General features: G+C 43.0%; 1 protein-coding gene across 3 annotated transcripts; it reads right to left on the bottom strand.

The window, feature by feature from the left end:
* Positions 1–14684: 14684 nt before the first annotated feature.
* LOC123147410 (inositol 2-dehydrogenase) lies at positions 14685–18414 on the bottom strand. Of its 3 annotated transcripts, none has more exons than XM_044566655.1 (7): positions 18067–18412; positions 17653–17823; positions 17279–17443; positions 16956–17120; positions 16526–16657; positions 15423–15520; positions 14685–15153 (listed from the first exon to the last, which is right to left on the bottom strand). In XM_044566655.1, exons 1-7 carry the CDS (start codon positions 18301–18303, stop codon positions 14961–14963), a joined length of 1161 nt encoding a protein of 386 aa, XP_044422590.1. In that variant the 5' UTR covers positions 18304–18412; the 3' UTR covers positions 14685–14960. The 3 variants fall into 3 exon arrangements, with proteins under 3 accessions (XP_044422590.1, XP_044422592.1, XP_044422591.1); XM_044566657.1 differs by having other exon boundaries at positions 17653–17831; positions 18067–18377; XM_044566656.1 differs by lacking the exon at positions 16526–16657 and having other exon boundaries at positions 18067–18414.
* Between the last annotated feature and the right edge of the window lie 575 nt (positions 18415–18989).

Raw genomic sequence — 18989 nt, 5'->3', positions numbered from 1 at the left:
AGAGGCGGTCACGAGGGTGGGGGCGCCCCCCCTAGGGCGTGCCCCCCTGCCTCGTGGGCCCCTCAGAGCTCCATCGACGTACTCCTTCCTCCTATATATACCTACATACCCCCAAACGATCAGAAGAGGAGCCAAAAACCTAATTCCACCGCCGCAACTTTCTGTATCCACGATATCCCATCTTGGGGCCAGTTCCGGAGCTCCGCCGGAGAGGGCCGTCATCACGGAGGGCTTCTACATCATCATAGCCTCTCCGATGAAGTGTGAGTAGTTTACCTCAGACCTTCGGGTCCATAGTTAGTAGCTAGATGGCTTCTTCTCTCTTTTTGGATCTCAATACAAAGTTCTCCCCCTCTCTTGTGGAGATCTATTCGATGTAATCTTCTTTTTGCGGTGTGTTTGTTGAGACCGATGAATTGTGGGTTTATGATCAAGTCTATCTATGAATAATATTTGAATCTTCTCTGAATTCTTTTATGTATGATTGGTTATCTTTGCAAGTCTCTTCAAATTATCCGTTTGGTTTGGCCAACTAGATTGGTAGCTCTTGCCATGGGAGAAGTGCTTAGCTTTGGGTTCGATCTTGCGGTGTCCTTTCCCAGTGACAGAAGGGGCAGCAAGGCACGTATTGCATCGTTGCCATCGAGGATAACAAGATGGGGTTTATTTCATATTGCATGAATTTATCTCTCTACATCATGTCATCTTGCTTAAGGCGTTACTCTGTTTTTAACTTAATACTCTAGATGCATGCTGGATAGCGGTCGATGAGTGAAGTAATAGTAGTAGATGCAGAATTGTTTCGGTCTACTTGGCATGGACGTGATGCCTATATACATGATCATGCCTAGATATTCTCATAACTATGCTCAATTCTGTCAATTGCTCAATAGTAATTTGTTCACCCACCGTAGAATACTTATGCTCTTGAGAGAAGCCACTAGTGAAACCTATGGCCCCCGGGTCTATTCTCATCATATCAATCTCCATCACTTTAATATTGTTTTGCTTTTTACTTTACCTTTTACTTTTCACTTTGCATCTTTATACCAAAAATACCAAAAATATTATATCTATCAGATCTCACTCTCGTAAGTGACCGTGAAGGGATTGACAACCCCTAATCGCGTTGGTTGCGAGTAGCTATCATTTTGTGCAGGTACGAGGGACTTGAGCGTGGCCTCCTACTGGATTGATACCTTGGTTCTCAAAAACTGAAGGAAATACTTACGCTACTCTGCTGCATCATCCCTTCCTCTTCGGGGAAATCCAACGCAAGCTCAAGAGGTAGCAAGAAGGATTTCTAGTGCCGTTGCCAGGGAGTCTACGCAAAAAGTCAACATACCAAGTACCCATCACAATCCCTATCTCTCGCATTACATTATTTGCCATTTGCCTCTCGTTTTCCTCTCCCCCACTTCACCCTTGTCGTTTTATTCGCCCTCTCTCTCTCTATCCTCCCTCTCTTTTCCGCTTGCCTTTTTGTTTGCTCGTGTGTTGGATTGCTTGTTTGTCGCGATGGCTCAAGATATTACCAAATTGTGTGACTTCACCAATACCAATAATAATGATTACCTTAGCACTCCGATTGCTCCTCTTGCCAATACTGAATCTTGTGAAATCAATACTGCTTTGTTGAATCTTGTTATGAAAGATCAATTCGCCGGCCTTCCTAGTGAAGATGTCGCTACTCATCTGAATAGCTTCTTTGATTTATGTGATATGCAAAACAAAAAAGATGTCGATAATGATGTCGTTAAATTGAAGCTATTTCCTTTTTCGCTTAGAGATCGTGCTTCTTTGCCTAAAAATAGTATTGATTCTTGGAACAAGTGCAAAGATGCTTTTATCTCTAAGTATTTCCCTCCCGCTAAGATCATCTCTCTTAGAAATGATATTATGAATTTTAAGCAACTTGATCATGAACATGTTGCACAAGCTTGGGAGAGAATGAAATTAATGATACGTAATTGCCCTACTCATGGTTTGAATTTGTGGATGATTATACAAAAATTTATGCCGGATTGAATTTTGCTTCTAGAAATCTTTTAGATTCGGCCGCGGGAGGCACTTTTATGGAGATCACTTTAGGAGATGCTACTAAACTCCTAGATAATATTATGGTTAATTATTCTCAATGGCATACTGAAAGATCTTCTAATAAAAAAGTGCATGCGATAGAAGAAATCAATGTTTTGAGTGGAAAGATGGATGAACTTATGAAATTATTTGCTACTAAGAGTGTTTCTTCTGATCCTAATGATATGCCTTTGTCTACTTTGATTGAGAATAACAATGAATCTATGGATGTGAATTTTGTTGGTAGGAATAATTTTGGTAACAACGCTTATAGAGGGAATTTTAATCCTAGGCCATATCCTAGTAATCCTTCTAATAATTATGGGAATTCCTACAACAACTCTTATGGAAATTATAATAAGATGCCCTCTGAATTTGAGAATAGTGTTAAAGAGTTTATGAATTCACAAAAGAATTTTAATGCTTTGCTTGAAGAGAAATTGCTTAAAGTTGATGATTTGGCTAGGAACGTTGATAGAATTTCTCTTGAGGTTGATTCTTTAAAGCTTAGATCTATTCCTCCTAAGCATGATATCAATGAGTCTCTCAAAGCCATGAGAATTTCCATTGATGAGTGCAAGGAAAGAACCGCTAGGATGCGTGCTTCCAAAGATGCCTTTATTAAAGCGTGTTCTTCCAATTCCTATGAAAATCAAGATGAAGATCTAAAAGTTATTGATGTGTCCCCTATTAAATCTTTGTTTTGCAATATGAATCTTGATGAAACTGAATATGATCTTCCTTTACCTAGAAGGCGTTCTAAAAATTCGGAGTATTTAGATCTTTATGATGAAATTGATGAAAGTGGGATTGAAAGAAATAAAAATCTAGATGTTGCTAAACCCACTATATTGGATTTCAAGGAATTTAATTATGAAAGTTGCTCTTTAATTGATTGTATTTCCTTGTTGCAATCCGTGCTAAATTCTCCACATGCTTATAGTCAACATAAAGCCTTCACCGAATATATTGTTGATGCCTTGATGCAATCTTATGAAGAAAAACTTGAGTTGAAAGTTTCTATCCCTAGAAAACTCTATGATGAGTGGGAACCAACTATTAAAATTAAAATTAAAGATCATAAGTTGTATGCTTTGTGTGATTTGGGTGCTAGTGTCTCTACTATTCCCAAGACTTTGTGTGATTTGCTAGATTTCCGTAATTTTGATGATTGCTCTCTAAACTTGCATCTTGCGGATTCTACTATTAGGAAACCTATGGGAAGGATTAATGATGTTCTTATTATTGCAAATAGGAATTATGTGCCTGTAGATTTCATTGTTCTTGATATATATTGCAATCCTTCTTGCCCTATTATTCTTGGTAGACCTTTCCTTAGAACGGTTGGTGCGATTATTGATATGAAGGAAGGGAATATTAGATTTCAATTTTCATTAAAAAGGGCATGGAACACTTTCCAAGAAATAAAATAAAATTGCCATATGAAACTATCATGAGAGCCACTTATGGATTGCCTACCAAAGATGGCAATACCTAGATTCCTCGCTTTTATGCCTAGCTAGGGGCGTTAAACGATAGCGCTTGTTGGGAGGCAACCCAATTTTATTTTTATTCCTTGATTTTTGCTTCTGTTTAGTTATAAATAAATTATCTAGCCTCTGTTTTGGTTGTGTTTTTTGTGTTTAATTAGTGTTTGTGCCAAGTAGAACCGTTGGGAAGAGTTGGGGAAAGTCTTGTTGAACTTGCTATAAAAAACAGAAACTTTAGCGCTCACGAGAACTGCTGTACTTTTTATTTGAAGAGTGCTATTTAGTTAAAAAATATTGCAGATGATTAATAGATAAATTCCTCAAGTCCAGAAATTTATTTTAGAATTTTTGGGGTTCCAGATCTTGCGCTAGCTACAGATTACTACAGACTGTTCTGTTTTTGACAGATTCTGTTTTTCGTGTGTTGTTTGCTTATTTTGATGAATCTATGGTTAGTAAAATAGTTTATAATCCATAGAGAAGTTGTAATACAGTAGGTTTAACACCAATATAAATAAAGAATGAGTTCATTACAGTACCTTGAAGTGGTCTTTTGTTTTCTTTCGCTAACGGAGCTCACGAGTTTTCTACTTTAAGTTTTGTGTTGTGAAGTTTTCAAGTTTTGGGTGAATTCTTGTGATGGATTATGGAACAAGGAGTGGCAAGAGCCTAAGCTTGGGGATGCCCATGGCACCCCCAAGATAATCCAAGGACACCAAAAAGTCAAAGATTGGGGATGCCCCGGAAGGCATCCCCTCTTTCGTCCACTTCCATCGGTAATTTACTTGGAGCTATATTTTTATTCACCAACATGATATGTGTTTTGCTTGGAGCGTCTTGTATTATTTGTGTCTTTGGTTGTTAGTGTGCCACAATCATCCTTGCTGTACACACCTTTTGAGAAAGCCATACATGAATTAGAATTTGATAGAATACTCTATGTGCTTCACTTATATCTTTTTGAGCTAAGTAGTTTTGCTCTGTGTGCTTCACTTATATCTTTTGAGCGTTATAATTTTGCTATATGTGCTTCACTTAGATCTTTTAGAGCACGGTGGTGGATTTGTTTTAAAGAAACTATTGATCTCTCATGCTTCACTTAAATTATTTTGAGAGTCTTAATAGCATGGTAATTTGCTTAATAATAACATGCTTGGTATTCAAGATTTGTGAAACTTTCTTTTGAGTGTGTTGAATACTAAGAAAAGTTGGATGCTTGATAATTGTTTTGAGATATGGAGGTAATAATATCAAAGTCATGCTAGTTGAGTAGTTGTGAATTTGAGAAGTGTTTGTGTTGAAGTTTGCAAGTCCCGTAGCATGCACATATGGTAAACGTTATGCAACAAATTTGAAACATGAGGTGTTATTTGATTGTCCTCCTTATGAGTGGCGGTCGGTGACGAGCGATGGTCTTTTCCTACCAATCTATCCCCCTAGGAGCATGCGCGTAATACTTTGGTTTTTGATGGCTTGTAGATTTTTGCAATAAGTATATGAGTTCTTTATGACTAATGTTGAGTCCATGGATTATACGCACTCTCACCCTTCCATCATTGCTAGCCTCTACGGTACCGTGCATTGCCCTTTCTCACATCGAGAGTTGGTGCAAACTTCTCCGGTGCATCCAAACCCCGTGATATGATACGCTCTTTAACACATAAACCTCCTTATATCTTCCTCAAAACAGCCACCATACCTACCTATTATGGCATTTCCATAGCCATTCCGAGATATATTGCCATGCAACTTTCCACCATCCGGTTTATCATGACACATTCATCATTGTCATATTGCTTAGCATGATCATGTAGTTGACATAGTATTTGTGGCAAAGCCACCGTTCATAATTTTTCATACTTGTCACTCTTGATTCATTGCATATCCCGGTACACCGCCGGAGGCATCCATATAGAGTCATACTTTGTTCTAGTATCGAGTTGTAATCATTGAGTTGTAAATAAATAGAAGTGTGATGATCATCATTCAATAGAGCATTGTCCCAAAAAAGAGAAAGGCCAAAGAAAAAAAGAAGGCCCAAAAAGAAAATAAATAAAAAAGGGGCAATGCTACTATTCCTTTTTCCACACTTGTGCTTCAAAGTAGCACCATGTTCTTCATATAGAGAGTCTATTGAGTTATCACTTTCATATACTAGTGGGAATTTTCATTATAGAACTTGGCTTGTATATTCCAACAATGGGCCTCCTCAAGTGCCCTAGGTCTTCGTGAGCAAGCAAGTTGGATGCACACCCACTTAGTTTCTTTTGTTGAGCTTTCATACATTTATAGCTCTAGTGCATCCGTTGCATGGCAATCCCTACTCCTTGCATTAACATCAATCGATGGGCATCTCCATAGCCCATTAATTAGCCTCGTTGATGTGAGACTTTCTCTTTTTGTCTTCTCCACATAACCCCCATCATTCTGTTCCACCCATAGTGCTATATCCATGGCTCACGCTCATGTATTGCGTGAAAGTTTATGAGTTTGAAATTATTAAGGTATGAAACAATTGCTTGGCTTGTCATCGGGGTTGTGCATGATGAGAGCATTCTTGTGTGACGAAAATGGAGCATGACTAAACTATATGATTTTGTAGGGATAAACTTTCTTTGGCCATGTTACTTTGAGAAAACATAATTGCTTTGTTGGTTTGCTTGAAGTATATTTATTCTCTATGTCAATATGAACTTTTGTCTTGAATCTTCCTAATCTGAATATTCATACCACAATTAAGAAGATTTGCATTGAAATTATGCCAAGTAGCACTCCGCATCAAAAATTCTCTTTTTATCATTTACCTACTCGAGGACGAGCAGGAATTAAGCTTGGGGATGCCTGATACGTCTCCAACGTATCTATAATTTTTGATTGCTCCATGCTATATTATCTACTGTTTTGGACTATATTGGGCTTTATTTTCCACTTTTATATTATTTTTGGGACTAACCTATTAACCGGAGGCCCAGCCCAGAATTGCTGTTTTTTGCCTATTTCAGTGTTTCGAAGAAACGGAATATCAAACGGAGTCCAAACGGAATGAAACCTTCGGGAACGTGATTTTCTCACCGAACGTGATCCAGGAGACTTGGACCCTACGCCAAGGCATCAGAGAGGCGGTCACGAGGGTGCGCCCCCCTAGGGCACGCCCCCTGCCTCGTGGGCCCCTTAGAGCTCCACCGACGTACTCCTTCCTCCTATATATACCTCCGTACCCCCAAACGATCAGAACAGGAGCCAAAAACCTAATTCCACCGCCGCAACGTTCTGTATCCACGAGATCCCATCTTGGGGCCTGTTCCGGAGCTCCGCCGGAGAGGGCCGTCATCACGGAGGGCTTCTACATCATCATAGCCTCTCCGATGAAGTGTGAGTAGTTTACCTCAGACCTTCGGGTCCATAGTTAGTAGCTAGATGGCTTCTTCTCTCTTTTTGGATCTCAATACAAAGTTCTCCCCCTCTCTTGTGGAGATCTATTCGATGTAATCTTGTTTTTGCGGTGTGTTTGTTGAGACCGATGAATTGTGGGTTTATGATCAAGTCTATCTATGAATAATATTTGAATCTTCTCTGAATTCTTTTATGTATGATTGGTTATCTTTGCAAGTCTCTTCGAATTATCCGTTTGGTTTGGCCAACTAGATTGGTAGTTCTTGCCATGGGAGAAGTGCTTAGCTTTGGGTTCGATCTTGCGGTGTCCTTTCCCAGTGACAGAAGGGGCAGCAAGGCACGTATTGCATCGTTGCCATCGAGGATAACAAGATGGGGTTTATTTCATATTGCATGAATTTATCTCTCTACATCATGTCATCTTGCTTAAGGCGTTACTCTGTTTTTAACTTAATACTCTAGATGCATGCTGGATAGCGGTCGATGAGTGGAGTAATAGTAGTAGATGCAGAATCGTTTCGGTCTACTTGTCACGGACGTGATGCCTATATACATGATCATGCCTAGATATTCTCATAACTATGCTCAATTCTGTCAATTGCTCAACAGTAATTTGTTCACCCACCGTAGAATACTTATGCTCTTGAGAGAAGCCACTAGTGAAACCTATGGCCCCCGGGTCTATTCTCATCATATCAATCTCCATCACTTTAATCTTGCTTTGCTTTTTACTTTGCCTTTTACTTTTCACTTTGCATCTTTATACCAAAAATACCAAAAATATTATATCTATCAGATCTCACTCTCGTAAGTGACCGTGAAGGGATTGACAACCCCTAATCGCGTTGGTTGCGAGTATCTATCATTTTGTGCAGGTACGAGGGACTTGAGTGTGGCCTCCTACTGGATTGATACCTTGGTTCTCAAAAACTGAGGGAAATACTTACGCTACTCTGCTGCATCATCCCTTCCTCTTCGGGGAAATCCAACGCAAGCTCAAGAGGTAGCAGTTGCCACTGTGGACAACTCATGCGGTGGGTCTCAAACCCATCTCCATCGATGCATTATCTATCACATTACGTGATAAACCCTTTGTGAAGGGATCTGCCAAGTTTTTCGACGTTTGGGTATAATCCAACGTAATAACTCTGGAGTTCCTCAATTTTCTGATAGATTTTAGTCTCCTCTTCACATGCCTTGAGGACTTCATATTATCCTTAGAACTGTTTATCTTGACGATCACAGTTTGATTAACACAGTTCATCAGGATAGGGGGTATTGGTTTTTCAACCATAGGTAAGTCCATCAAGAGCTCACAAAGCCAGTCAGCTTCAACAGTGGCAGTGTCTAATGTTGTGAGTTCTGCTTCCATAGTTGACCTTGTTAAGATGGTCTGATTGCAAGACTTCTAGGAAACAGCACCACCACCAAGTGTAAAAACATAACCACTAGTGGCCTTAATCTCATCAGCATCAGATATCCAGTTTGAGTCACTATAACCCTCCAGTACCCTTGGATACCTGGTGTAGTGAATCCCATAGCTCGCAGTGCCTTTCAAGTAGTGCATAACTCTCTCAAGCGCACGCCAATGATCATCTCCCGGTTTTGACACAAACCGACTTAGCTTGCTCACAGCAAAAAAGATGTCAGGCCTCATGGCACTCGCCAAATACATAAGTGAGCCAATAATCTGAGAATACCTTAGTTGATCTCTAGTAATCCATCCATTCATTCGAAGCAACACACTAACATCATATGGAGTTGGAGAAGGCGTGCAGTCGCCATACCCAAAACGACTCAAGATCTTTTCCACATAGTGAGACTGAAGCAGTGTGATCGCACCATTTTCATCTCTTAACAGTTTGATGTTTAAGATAACATCAGCTACTCCTAGATCCTTCATCTCAAAACAGCGAGATAAGAAATCCTTAACCTCCTTGATTAGATCAAGTTTGGTTTCAAAGATTAGTATGTGATCGACATACAGACAAAGAATAACTCCTTCGCCCCCACCATGGCGATAGTACACACATTTGTCACCATCATTTACTACAAAGCTGACAGCAGTTAATGTTCTTTCAAACTTCTCATGCCACTCCTTAGGAGCTTGTTTAAGGCCATATAAAGACTTTAATAACTTGCACACCTTTCCTTCCTGACCAGGTACTACAAAACCATCTGGCTAATCCATGTAAATTTCCTCCTTCAACTCTCCATTGAGGAAAGCCATCTTAACGTCCATTTGATGAACGAGAAGACCATGTGAGGCAGCCAGTGATAGTAGCACCCGAATAGTGGTCAGTCTAGCCACAGGTGAGTAAGTATCAAAATAGTCTTCACCTTCTTTCTAGGTATAACCCTTAGCCACAAGTCGTGCCTTGTACTTTTCAATCGTACCATCAGGTCTAAGATTTTTCTTGAACACCCACTTACATCCTACAGGTTTGCACCCATAAAGACGGTCAGTGATCTCCCAGGTTCCATTAGCTAAGATGGAATCCATCTCGCTACGAACAGCTTCCTTCTAGTAGTCAGCATCGGGAGATGCATAGGCTTCTGAAATAGTCATGGGTGTGTCATCCACGAGGTACACAATGAAATCATCACCAAAGGACTTTGCAGAGCTCTCTCTCTTACTCCTTACAGGAGTTTCATTGTCACCCTCAAAAGAATTCTCAACATGTTCCATCGCAATGGTGGGTTCAGGAATTACAGCGAATTCCTCACTAGATGGAGTAGGTATCTCCTGATTTGATGAACTCGACATATCATTCATAGGAAATATGTCCTCAAAGAAAGTTGCATCATTCGACTCCATAATCGTACCAACATGCATGTCGAATACCTCAAATTTTATTATAAAAAATATATAGCCAATGCTATGAAAAGCATAGCCCAGAAGAACACAATCCACGGTTTTTGGTCCAATCTTGCGCTTCTTGGGAATTGGTATATTGACTTTCGCCAAACAACCCCAAGTACGTAGGTAAGAGAGTTTCAACCTTTTCCTTTCCCATTCCTCAAATGGAGTCATGGTCTTATGCTTTGTGGGAACTCGGTTTAGGACATGACATGCAGTCATTAGCAGCCCACCATTCCTTGTAAAGATCCGATCTGTCTAACATGGCGGTAACCAAATCAATTAGAGTTTGGTTCTTTCTTTCGGCCACCCCCATTAGACTGAGGTGAGTAGGGAGGCATCCTCTCATGGATTATACCATGTTCCGCACAAAACAAATCAAATTTATTGGAAAAATACTCTCCACCACGATCGGACCTTAGCCGTTTAATTTTCCGATCAAGTTGGTTCTCCGCTTCAACTTTATAGTTTTTGAAGAAAGTTAAAGCCTCATCTTTTGATTTCAGAAGATACACATAACAATATCTAGTGGAGTCGTCAATCAACGTCCTGAAGTATCTCTTTCCACCTTTTGTCAACACGCCATTCATCTCACAAAGATCGGAGTTTATAAGCTCTAGTGGCGCCAAGTCTCTTGCCTCTACAGTCTTATGGGACTTGCGAGGTTGCTTAGCTTGCACACACACTTGGCACTTGAAGCCTTTGATAGTAGGGATTTTTGGAATTAAATTCATATTGGCTAGCCGTGTCATGCAACCAAAGTTAATATGATAAAGTCGTGAATGTCAAATATCAGACTCATTATTGTGGCAAACATTACTAATATCTGACAAAGATAGGTGGAACAAGCCCCCGCACTCATAGCCTTTTCCAACAAATTGTCCACACTTGGAAATTACAACTTTATTGGACTCAAAACCAACTTAAAACCATCTCGACATAAACGAGAACCGCTGACGAGATTCTTATTGACGGACGGCACATGATGAACGTTCTTCAGACGCACGGTCTTCCCCGAAGTAAACTTCAGATCAACCGTACCGACACCTCGAACAATGGCATGTGGCCCATTCCCCATCAGCACGGGGAAAGTCCCTGTGGCCTGGTAAGAAGAAAACATGGAGGCGTCAGCACAAACATGTACATTGGCACCAGTGTCAATTAACCAATCAGGAGATTGAAATACTGAAAGGATGGTAGGAAGAATACCGTACCCAGATTCCTTCATATCAGTATCACCAATGACAACATTAGCGGACTTGCCGCTCTTCTCATGTTCACGCTCCTCAAAGCGGTTAGGACACTTCGGAGCCCAGTGATTAGGATCACCGCAGACATAGCAAAGTCCCTTCCCCTTCTTGTGAGAATTCTTCTTGAAGTTGGTAGAATGTGACGGCTTGCTCTTTGCATCAAACTTGCATTTGCTCTGAGTTTTGTTCTTGTTGTTTTTGAACTTGTTGGGCTGGAAGTTGTTCTTTTGTACTATGTGGGCACTAGAAGCTCCCTCAACAACTCGAGCACGTGTGTCTTTTGCTCTCTCCTTCTCTTCAATATCAAGAGTACCAATGAGATCTGAAACGGAAAACCCTTATCTCTTGTGTTTCAGGAAAGTAGCAAAATTATTCCACGAAGGTGGAAGCTTGGCAACGATGCCCCCGGCAAAAAATTTGTCTGGCAACACACACGTAAAGTACTCAAGTTTCTTGGCGAGTGACTGTATCTCAAGAGCCCGATGTACAACATAGCGCTCATCGGTCATCTTGTAGTCATAGAATTGCTCCATGACGTACAACTTGTTGTCGGCATCCGAGGCACCGAACTTGGCCTCGAGCGCAGCCCACATGTCCTTGTCGTTGTCAAACGACTTATACAAATCCACAATGGAATCATCAAGAACACTTAGAAGGGCACCTTTAAAGAGAGTATTGATCTTCTCAAAAGCTTCCAGCTGCATTGGATTAAGATCGCCCTCAGGCTTTCCCTTAGTGGCGTCATAGCAGCACATGGTCTGAAATTAGTAGACTGCTCTCATGCGCCACCTCTTATATTGCATCCCCTTAAAGGCAGGTGGCTTCAAATGCGCAGCAAAACCACTCGGTGTAAATTGCCTATATTCAGGTTTTTGGATTGTTAAAAATATGAGAAAATTACTACGAGATTTAATGCGAATAAACAGAAGATAAATCATGACAACACTAGCAGAGATTAAACTAATCATGCGAACTAGCATAGATTAAACTAATCATGCGAACTAGCATAGAATACGTGCATAGCTCTGTCCTCGGCTCGGCTCGGCTCATTCCCGCAACCCGCGGCGCGGCGCGTCGTGACAAGGCGAGCGTGGAGGAGCGCGCGTGTAGGTCTTCTCTTCTCATGCTTATATAAATGATAGAAGAGCTCACCTTATAAAGAGGGGTAACTCTCTCTCAATTTATGGGGTGAGACTAAATTTTAATCTCACTCACACCACTCACATGTGTGCATGAATGGGCCAAGAGAACTTCAGAATTGGGTAATGTTTACACCCAGCGCACCGGCCGAGTCATTCCGCCGGACTCGCGTGGGCCACGCGATCCAACTGGATTGAAGCGACCAGAGAGACGTGGTTTCTTCGTCCACCTCGCAGGAAAAAACAAAGAAAAAGAAAGGACGCCCACGCTGCCCGCGCTTGTCGACCTCCTGCACGGCCGCGCCAGACGCGCTCGTCGGCCTCCTGCACTGCACGCGCTCACCGCGCTCGTCGGCCTCCTGCGCGGCCGCGCCGCACGCGCTCACCGCGCTCGCCGGCCTCCTGCGTGGCCGCGCCACACACGCTCGTCGGCCACCAGTGTCCCCAACCTCGATTTCTGTTGGTCGTGCCAGTGTGCCGCTTTGACCCGAGGTTGTTCTTGTTGCAAGTCTGGCCACAGCTCTTGCAGAGCGGAGGCACCCCGTCTCCGGCATCGTTTTGTTCTCGTCGTCATCACAGCCCCTAGTCGTGTCCGTTGTAGCACCGGGTTGTAGCAAACCACGCCACCGATTTAGTCGGTTGTAGCATAACTCGACATTGGTTGTAGCTGGCTGGAGAAGCAGGCAAAAACACACTGTCGATTTGCAAACATGACGCCGGTTGTAGCAAATCGAGGAGTCGATTGTACCAAACCATGGCACCGGTTGTAGCAAAACAAGAAGTCGGTTGCAGCAGAGCGGCGACAGATTGTACCAAAAAATAGGATGCCAGATTCTGCGTTGTAGCAAAACATGATGCTCGTTGTAGCAAAATGCGGCGTCGATTGTAGCAAAAATTGAAGTTGGTTGTAGCACGGCGGTGCTGGTTGTAGCAAAGAAGAGAACGGCACCAATTTTTTGCGTTGTAGCAAAACACGATGGCGGTTGTAGCAAAGTGCGACGCAGTGGTAGCAACACGCGACACCGGTTGTAGCAAGGGGTGCGTTGCTGCTGAGACCAGTGTCACCGTTGTCGTTGTAGCATTTCAGAGTAAAGCTGCAACCGACGACAAGAAAGCTTCAACCAGCTTCCGAAAAGCTTTAGGGAGAGAACAATGAGCTGAACAATGGCCATCAACTCCAGACGTGGTGTTGGAACCGCTGTGAGGAATGCTACAACCATAGCTTGAAGATGCTGGAACCAAAGACTCAAGGTGTTGCGACTGGACGATCAGTGACGGGAGACGGTGGTATTTTTGCTGGAATCATGGATTTCTTTTGCTGGAACCTTCCCCAGTTTTTGCTACCACAGTCTATTTGGTTGGTTTGTTAGAACTAGCGTCTTTTTTTGCTACCATCTGTTTTTTTTGTTTTGCTGGAACTAACATCCTTAATTGCTACCATCATGTTGATTTTTGCTGAAACTAGTATCAGTTTTTGCTACAAGTAGCCAGCCGAATGCTACAACCGGTAGCTGTTTTTGCTACCATCGTCTTGATTTTTGCTGAAACCAGCATCAGTTTTTGCTACAAGTAGTCAGCCGAATGCTACAACTGGTAGCTGTTTTTGCTACCATCAGCGACGGCCATGGTGTGGCGGCAGCGGCGGCACCGTTTTTTAGCTGGAACCGGCAAAATCGGTGCTACAACCCTTGAAAGCGGCCGTTTTTGCTGCAACAGCGACAGCGGCAGCTACCACCGGCGACGGTCGTGGCCATTTTTTTGCTGCAACCGACGACCAGAGCAACTATCTCCGACGATGGTGGGCCGCATTTTTTTGCTGCAACCGGCGACTGCAGCAGCTACCACCGGCGACCGGCACGAGGCGAGCTGTGCAGATTTATCTGAGTGCGGCGACAAGGGAAGACCAGCGGTGGCGCAAGCTGTGGATAGACGAAACGATCCGTGCGGGAGGGAAGCAGGGACCCGCGAGATCATGCACGTATGATTGGCACGATCGAACGATTGAGAACCGACCGGCCGAAAGTTTCGGCCGGCGGACCGGCGCCCATCACTGCTCTTCGGAATTTTAGTTGGGCTTTGAGCCAAAAGCCCACTAGCAAATTGTCAGTCTCCCTGGCTGGCACTAGAGAGATTTCCACCCGTTGAGCGTCCTCTCGTGCTTGACGTTGAACTTAGCTTCCTGCTCGCATGCGTAAGCCATCTCGCTCTCAAATGTGCCGGTGGCATTTAGTACTATGACACTTGCTTCCTTCTCAAACTCGGTGACTCTGAGGAGCTTATAACCACGCACTGTCTCACTTACCATCGGCATCTAGTGCGCAAGCATGGTTGAGTATCTCATTTCTACAAATCAGTTTCGAATACTTGGGAAAAATGAATTGGAAGCTACAGGTTAGGTATATTTTCTTAAAATTGATACGGTCAAGGACGGCTTGGCATGAGCCGTTCGCTATCTCACAAAACAAAACAATGATACGGGAATCAAAGGCAGATAGCTGAAATCATTTGATATTTGGAATACATACATACATACATACATACATACATACATGATCATCGTTGCCGAGTTTGTGGATCATTAGCTCTTAGAAAGAACAAAAGGGGAAATATGAACATTCCTTAACAGCTTACTGCGCAAGACAGGAAATTACCCAGTGCTGTGCATGCAAGTTGAAGAAAATCAGCTTATGCTATTACAGATGTATACAACTGCTGTGAAATCTGTAGTACATCGATAAATCATTGATTATCAGCTTGATAGCACCTCCTCAATGGTGACGAAACGGCCTTTCTCGATCGACAATTGGCCAGCCACACCAATTGCAACAGATAGTAAGCCGTCATCCAAGCTGATAGCTGGGCTACATGCACCTTGTGCCCTGATGGCAGACAGGAAATTCAGGTGCTCCAAGTAGCTAGATCCATGGTGAAGCCCCTGGTACCTAAGCAATGTATGTACAGCTCGTTAGATACTACTCGACATGGTAATTTGATGGTAAACCACTCGTCCTAAAGTAAAGGAGTTTTTATTGAAAGCTAGTAAAAGGTCTGAAGTCTCAAATCTAAACCAGTTCTATTTCTTGAAGAATCACTGTTACAATAGATGCTGTATCTCCCATCAGAAGAATCTAATACAGTATTTTCTTAATATTTTGCTATTGAATGTTAAGATCTGGAAAACATTGATATATTGTGACAAAGTAGTACATACTTGATTCGTTCATCTTCGGCCTTCACCGTTACAACTCCATCTCTGCCTCCTGCTCGCTTTCCAACCATCACAATGCCCTCTGGAACAAAAGCCTCGCCCTGTTTGAAAATTCCTATTACAAACAGATACTCCATAAATTGAATTGATATACAAGCCTTACATGTCTAGACTCAGGAGTGCCTAAAGTATGACCTTTTTAATCCTACACAACATTCCAACAGGCTATAGCTAGCACATGGGTTGGGAAGACAGGCAGGTCCATTGTCCTGAAGAAAAGAAACACCCACAGGGCTTGTCCCTCACTCTGATGCAACAACTTGAAGCAAGTTTCGTGAAATCCTAGTAATCGGAGAAATGGACCATCGGCTTCACGAACAGCTTGAACTTCGTTTCACAACGCCTCCCTTTTTATTTGATCCCACCATGTGATAACTGTGTCATGGCTCGTGACATTTGTCTCCTTTCAAGTTCTTAGTTTTGCACAAAGCTAACCCTTTTTCGAGGTGCTACAGTTATCTCCAAGGATTGTGGTAAATATTGATGATTCATTCATAGTAGATTCACCAGTGAACTACAGCCTATCTGAAGACCAGAGCATGCAAAAGGAAGAGCCTAGAGGATGCAATATTACCCAGACAGGCCCCACATTTGATACGGTTCGTACTACATCTGATACGCATCAAATGTAGAGATGCATGCAATATATCACCAAGGACCATTGACGATTCATTCATAATAGATCCACCAGTGAGCTGAGTAGGGGTAAAGGTCCAAGGACCTGTACTACCTTATAGTAACTCTTGGAACTAAGCGATGACATAAATAATAAAACTAAGCCTCAGAGCCTGTCTTAGTAATCAGGGACGAGCCCTCTCGCACCGTCCTTGGACCTTTACCCCTACCTCTATCACAAGGACCATTACTGAGTTGTGAATTGGCAAAGCCTATGTACAGCCAGTGTATATAATGGCATACTCGTATTTGGCTATAACTTTGTGCAAATCTACACCATTTCATGGCTGGGAAACATATTATGTATCTCCAACAACCATAGAACAAATAATTCCTGTTTTACTTAAATGTGAACATATCTGGGGTTGTACCTTTCCAGTGTCACCAACAGAAATTTCCTGCTCATTTTTACTACCTTCAGCAAACATGCAGAGATCAAGCATGCCACGACAGCCATTATCGAATTCTACGATTACATATGCATTATCAATTATATCTGGTACCTGCATCCAGAGAGAATTTTTTAGGAATCAAGCGCCACTGTTTTAACTGAAACATGTCTACTAATATTATAATCAGAAGAGCTCAAAAATTGTTTGATAGCTTGAAATTAATATATCGTAGTCACTTGGAGAGTTCTAATCCCATCCAGTATTTCATAAATCCCAGAATAGAACATGTTAATAAGGAATCCTTATCACTGCACTACTACTTCAGCATCCATATTTTTAACTCCCAAGGCCATAATGAGTAGTACAGTGAAAGGAGAGAGCTTGTAGTCCAACAGTCAATGAACCTGACCTTTCCATCATAAACCTCATCCTTATGGTTAACATCAATAGCTCCAGAAGCCATCACACGAACAGGGTTCGCATCTGCAAACAATCTTATCAAATCAAAAAAGTGGCAGCACTTCTCAACCAGAGTCCCCCCACTGTTGCAATTAAACCTATTCCAGTTGTTCACCTGCAAGGGTTTTAGCAGTTACACACACAAGGAAATTACTCCCTCCGTCACATAATATAAGAGCGTTTTTGACACTAATGTAGTATAAAAAACGTTCTTATATTATGGGACGGAGGGAGTATTAATTATTACAAGTATCATAGATTGGGCTCCCATACCTTAACAAGGAAAGGAAACCGATGTTCACGGATAGCCACCATTTTGACCTGCCCTAGTGTGCCACTTTTAACAATATCTATCAGCTTAGCCACCGGCGGCATATACCGGTATTCTAATCCGACTTGCATGAGTATGTCTGATCTCTGTTTGGCAGCCTCTATGACCTATACGGGGACACCAAACTTCAGATATCAAAATGAATAAGCTTGCAGAGATTCGGTGGACTGACAAATCGTAATCGTTGGTTTTAATACATCCCTTAAATGGTTAATTATACAGTTGTTTCTCCTCGTATATCAGAAAGGTATATTTTACTTTACAGCAGTTAACAAGCACATTGTATAGCACATCCCTGACTAGAATATGACCTCACCTTCTTGCAGTCCTGTACCGTGGTGCACAGAGGCTTCTCAACAAGAACGTGGTGCGGCTTGGCATAACAAATGATGTCCATGAGTATCTCAGAGTGTGTCATGTTTGGCGACGACACAACGACGGCGTCACACAGCCCGCTGTCCAGCAACTCGCGGTGACCTGAAAATGTCTTGAAACCTTCTAGTTTTTAGGATTTGGTAACCAACCAAAACTTTGTGGAACAGGTGGTATTTTGAACATTGTTGCCATGCACCTAATACTTCCAACCAAATATAGTTCAGATAGAATCAAAGTACCAACCAAACCTAGCAGATTATGTATGACTGGCTCTACATTCTACATCCAGCAAGGCGGCGGCTATTTGTACTGTCATATACTCATATTCATGTGACTGGGAGGCTGTGGCAGGTACCTGGGGAGGTGGCAGGCCAAGCTCTGCAGCGAGGCGGAGGCCAAGGAGGAGGGACTCCGGGTGGGGGTCGGCGAGGCAGGTGACGCAGACGCGGACGGACTGCTCCCGCTCGACTTCTCCGGCGAGGTGAGCGAGGTTGTGGAGGTGCTCCCTCCCCATCATCCCGACCCCAACTATCCCGTACCTCACTTCCGCCGCAGCGGGCGCCATGGCTGCCCCTCCTCCCTCTCGCGCCATCTCCGAAGGAATCTGGACGGGATTTCGAGCGACGAGTGGGCGACAGCGACGGGCAGGAACCACTGGTCAGGGAACTGCTTCGCTATCCCCGACTGTAAGAACTGGTTCTGCTACCAGCCGTTGGATCGTGGTTGGTGGGTAGATGAGCTATCCGCTCTCTGCGCCGCGGGCAAAGGCCGAGTGACAAGGGCAACTTCGACGCAGAGAACCAATTAGGCCAACTCCAACGCGCGACCCAAATGGAAGTCCGTTTTATTCGGATTTCATCTATTTGGCAATGGATCGTGTTCATCCAAATTCATACTAGTTCACGCCGACCGGCAACACAACCGGCGGCATACATGCCGGCAACAAAGCCAGCGGCCGGCACAGGAGCCAGCTTTTAAAAGATATGTGTTCACGCCAGCAACAAAGCCAGCGACCGACACAGGAGCCAGCCTTCAAAAAGGACCGTCATCGCGGCCGTCGTCTCACCTAGATCTTGTTGTCGCGGGCGAACATCTCTTTCTGCCGGTTCGTGAACCAAGTCTTTCTCTTTGGTGACATGTTGTTCTTGTCGACGATCATGATCGCTAGTGCCACCTCCTTGGCTTTTGTGTCGGCATTGGTAGCCTCGATCTCTAGCTTCTTGAGTTGAGCGGCATCCTCGATGTCAAGCTTCCTCTTCTTCACGGCCTCCTTCATGT

The sequence above is a fragment of the Triticum aestivum genome, chromosome 7A, assembly GCF_018294505.1.
Source record: "Triticum aestivum cultivar Chinese Spring chromosome 7A, IWGSC CS RefSeq v2.1, whole genome shotgun sequence".
Classification (NCBI taxonomy): Eukaryota; Viridiplantae; Streptophyta; class Magnoliopsida; order Poales; family Poaceae; genus Triticum; species Triticum aestivum.
This window is presented reverse-complemented; position numbering and strand designations above follow the sequence as displayed.

Coding starts and splice junctions, on each gene's coding strand:
- LOC123147410 (XM_044566655.1), bottom strand. CDS start 18,303: ATGGCGCGAGAGGGAGGAGGGGCAGCCATGGCGCCCGCTGCGGCGGAA. Junction 16,658..16,955: donor ATGAGGTTTATGATGGAAAG/GTCAGGTTCATT, acceptor CTCTGGATGCAG/GTACCAGATATAATTGATAA. Junction 15,521..16,525: donor CTGTTGGTGACACTGGAAAG/GTACAACCCCAG, acceptor ATTTTCAAACAG/GGCGAGGCTTTTGTTCCAGA.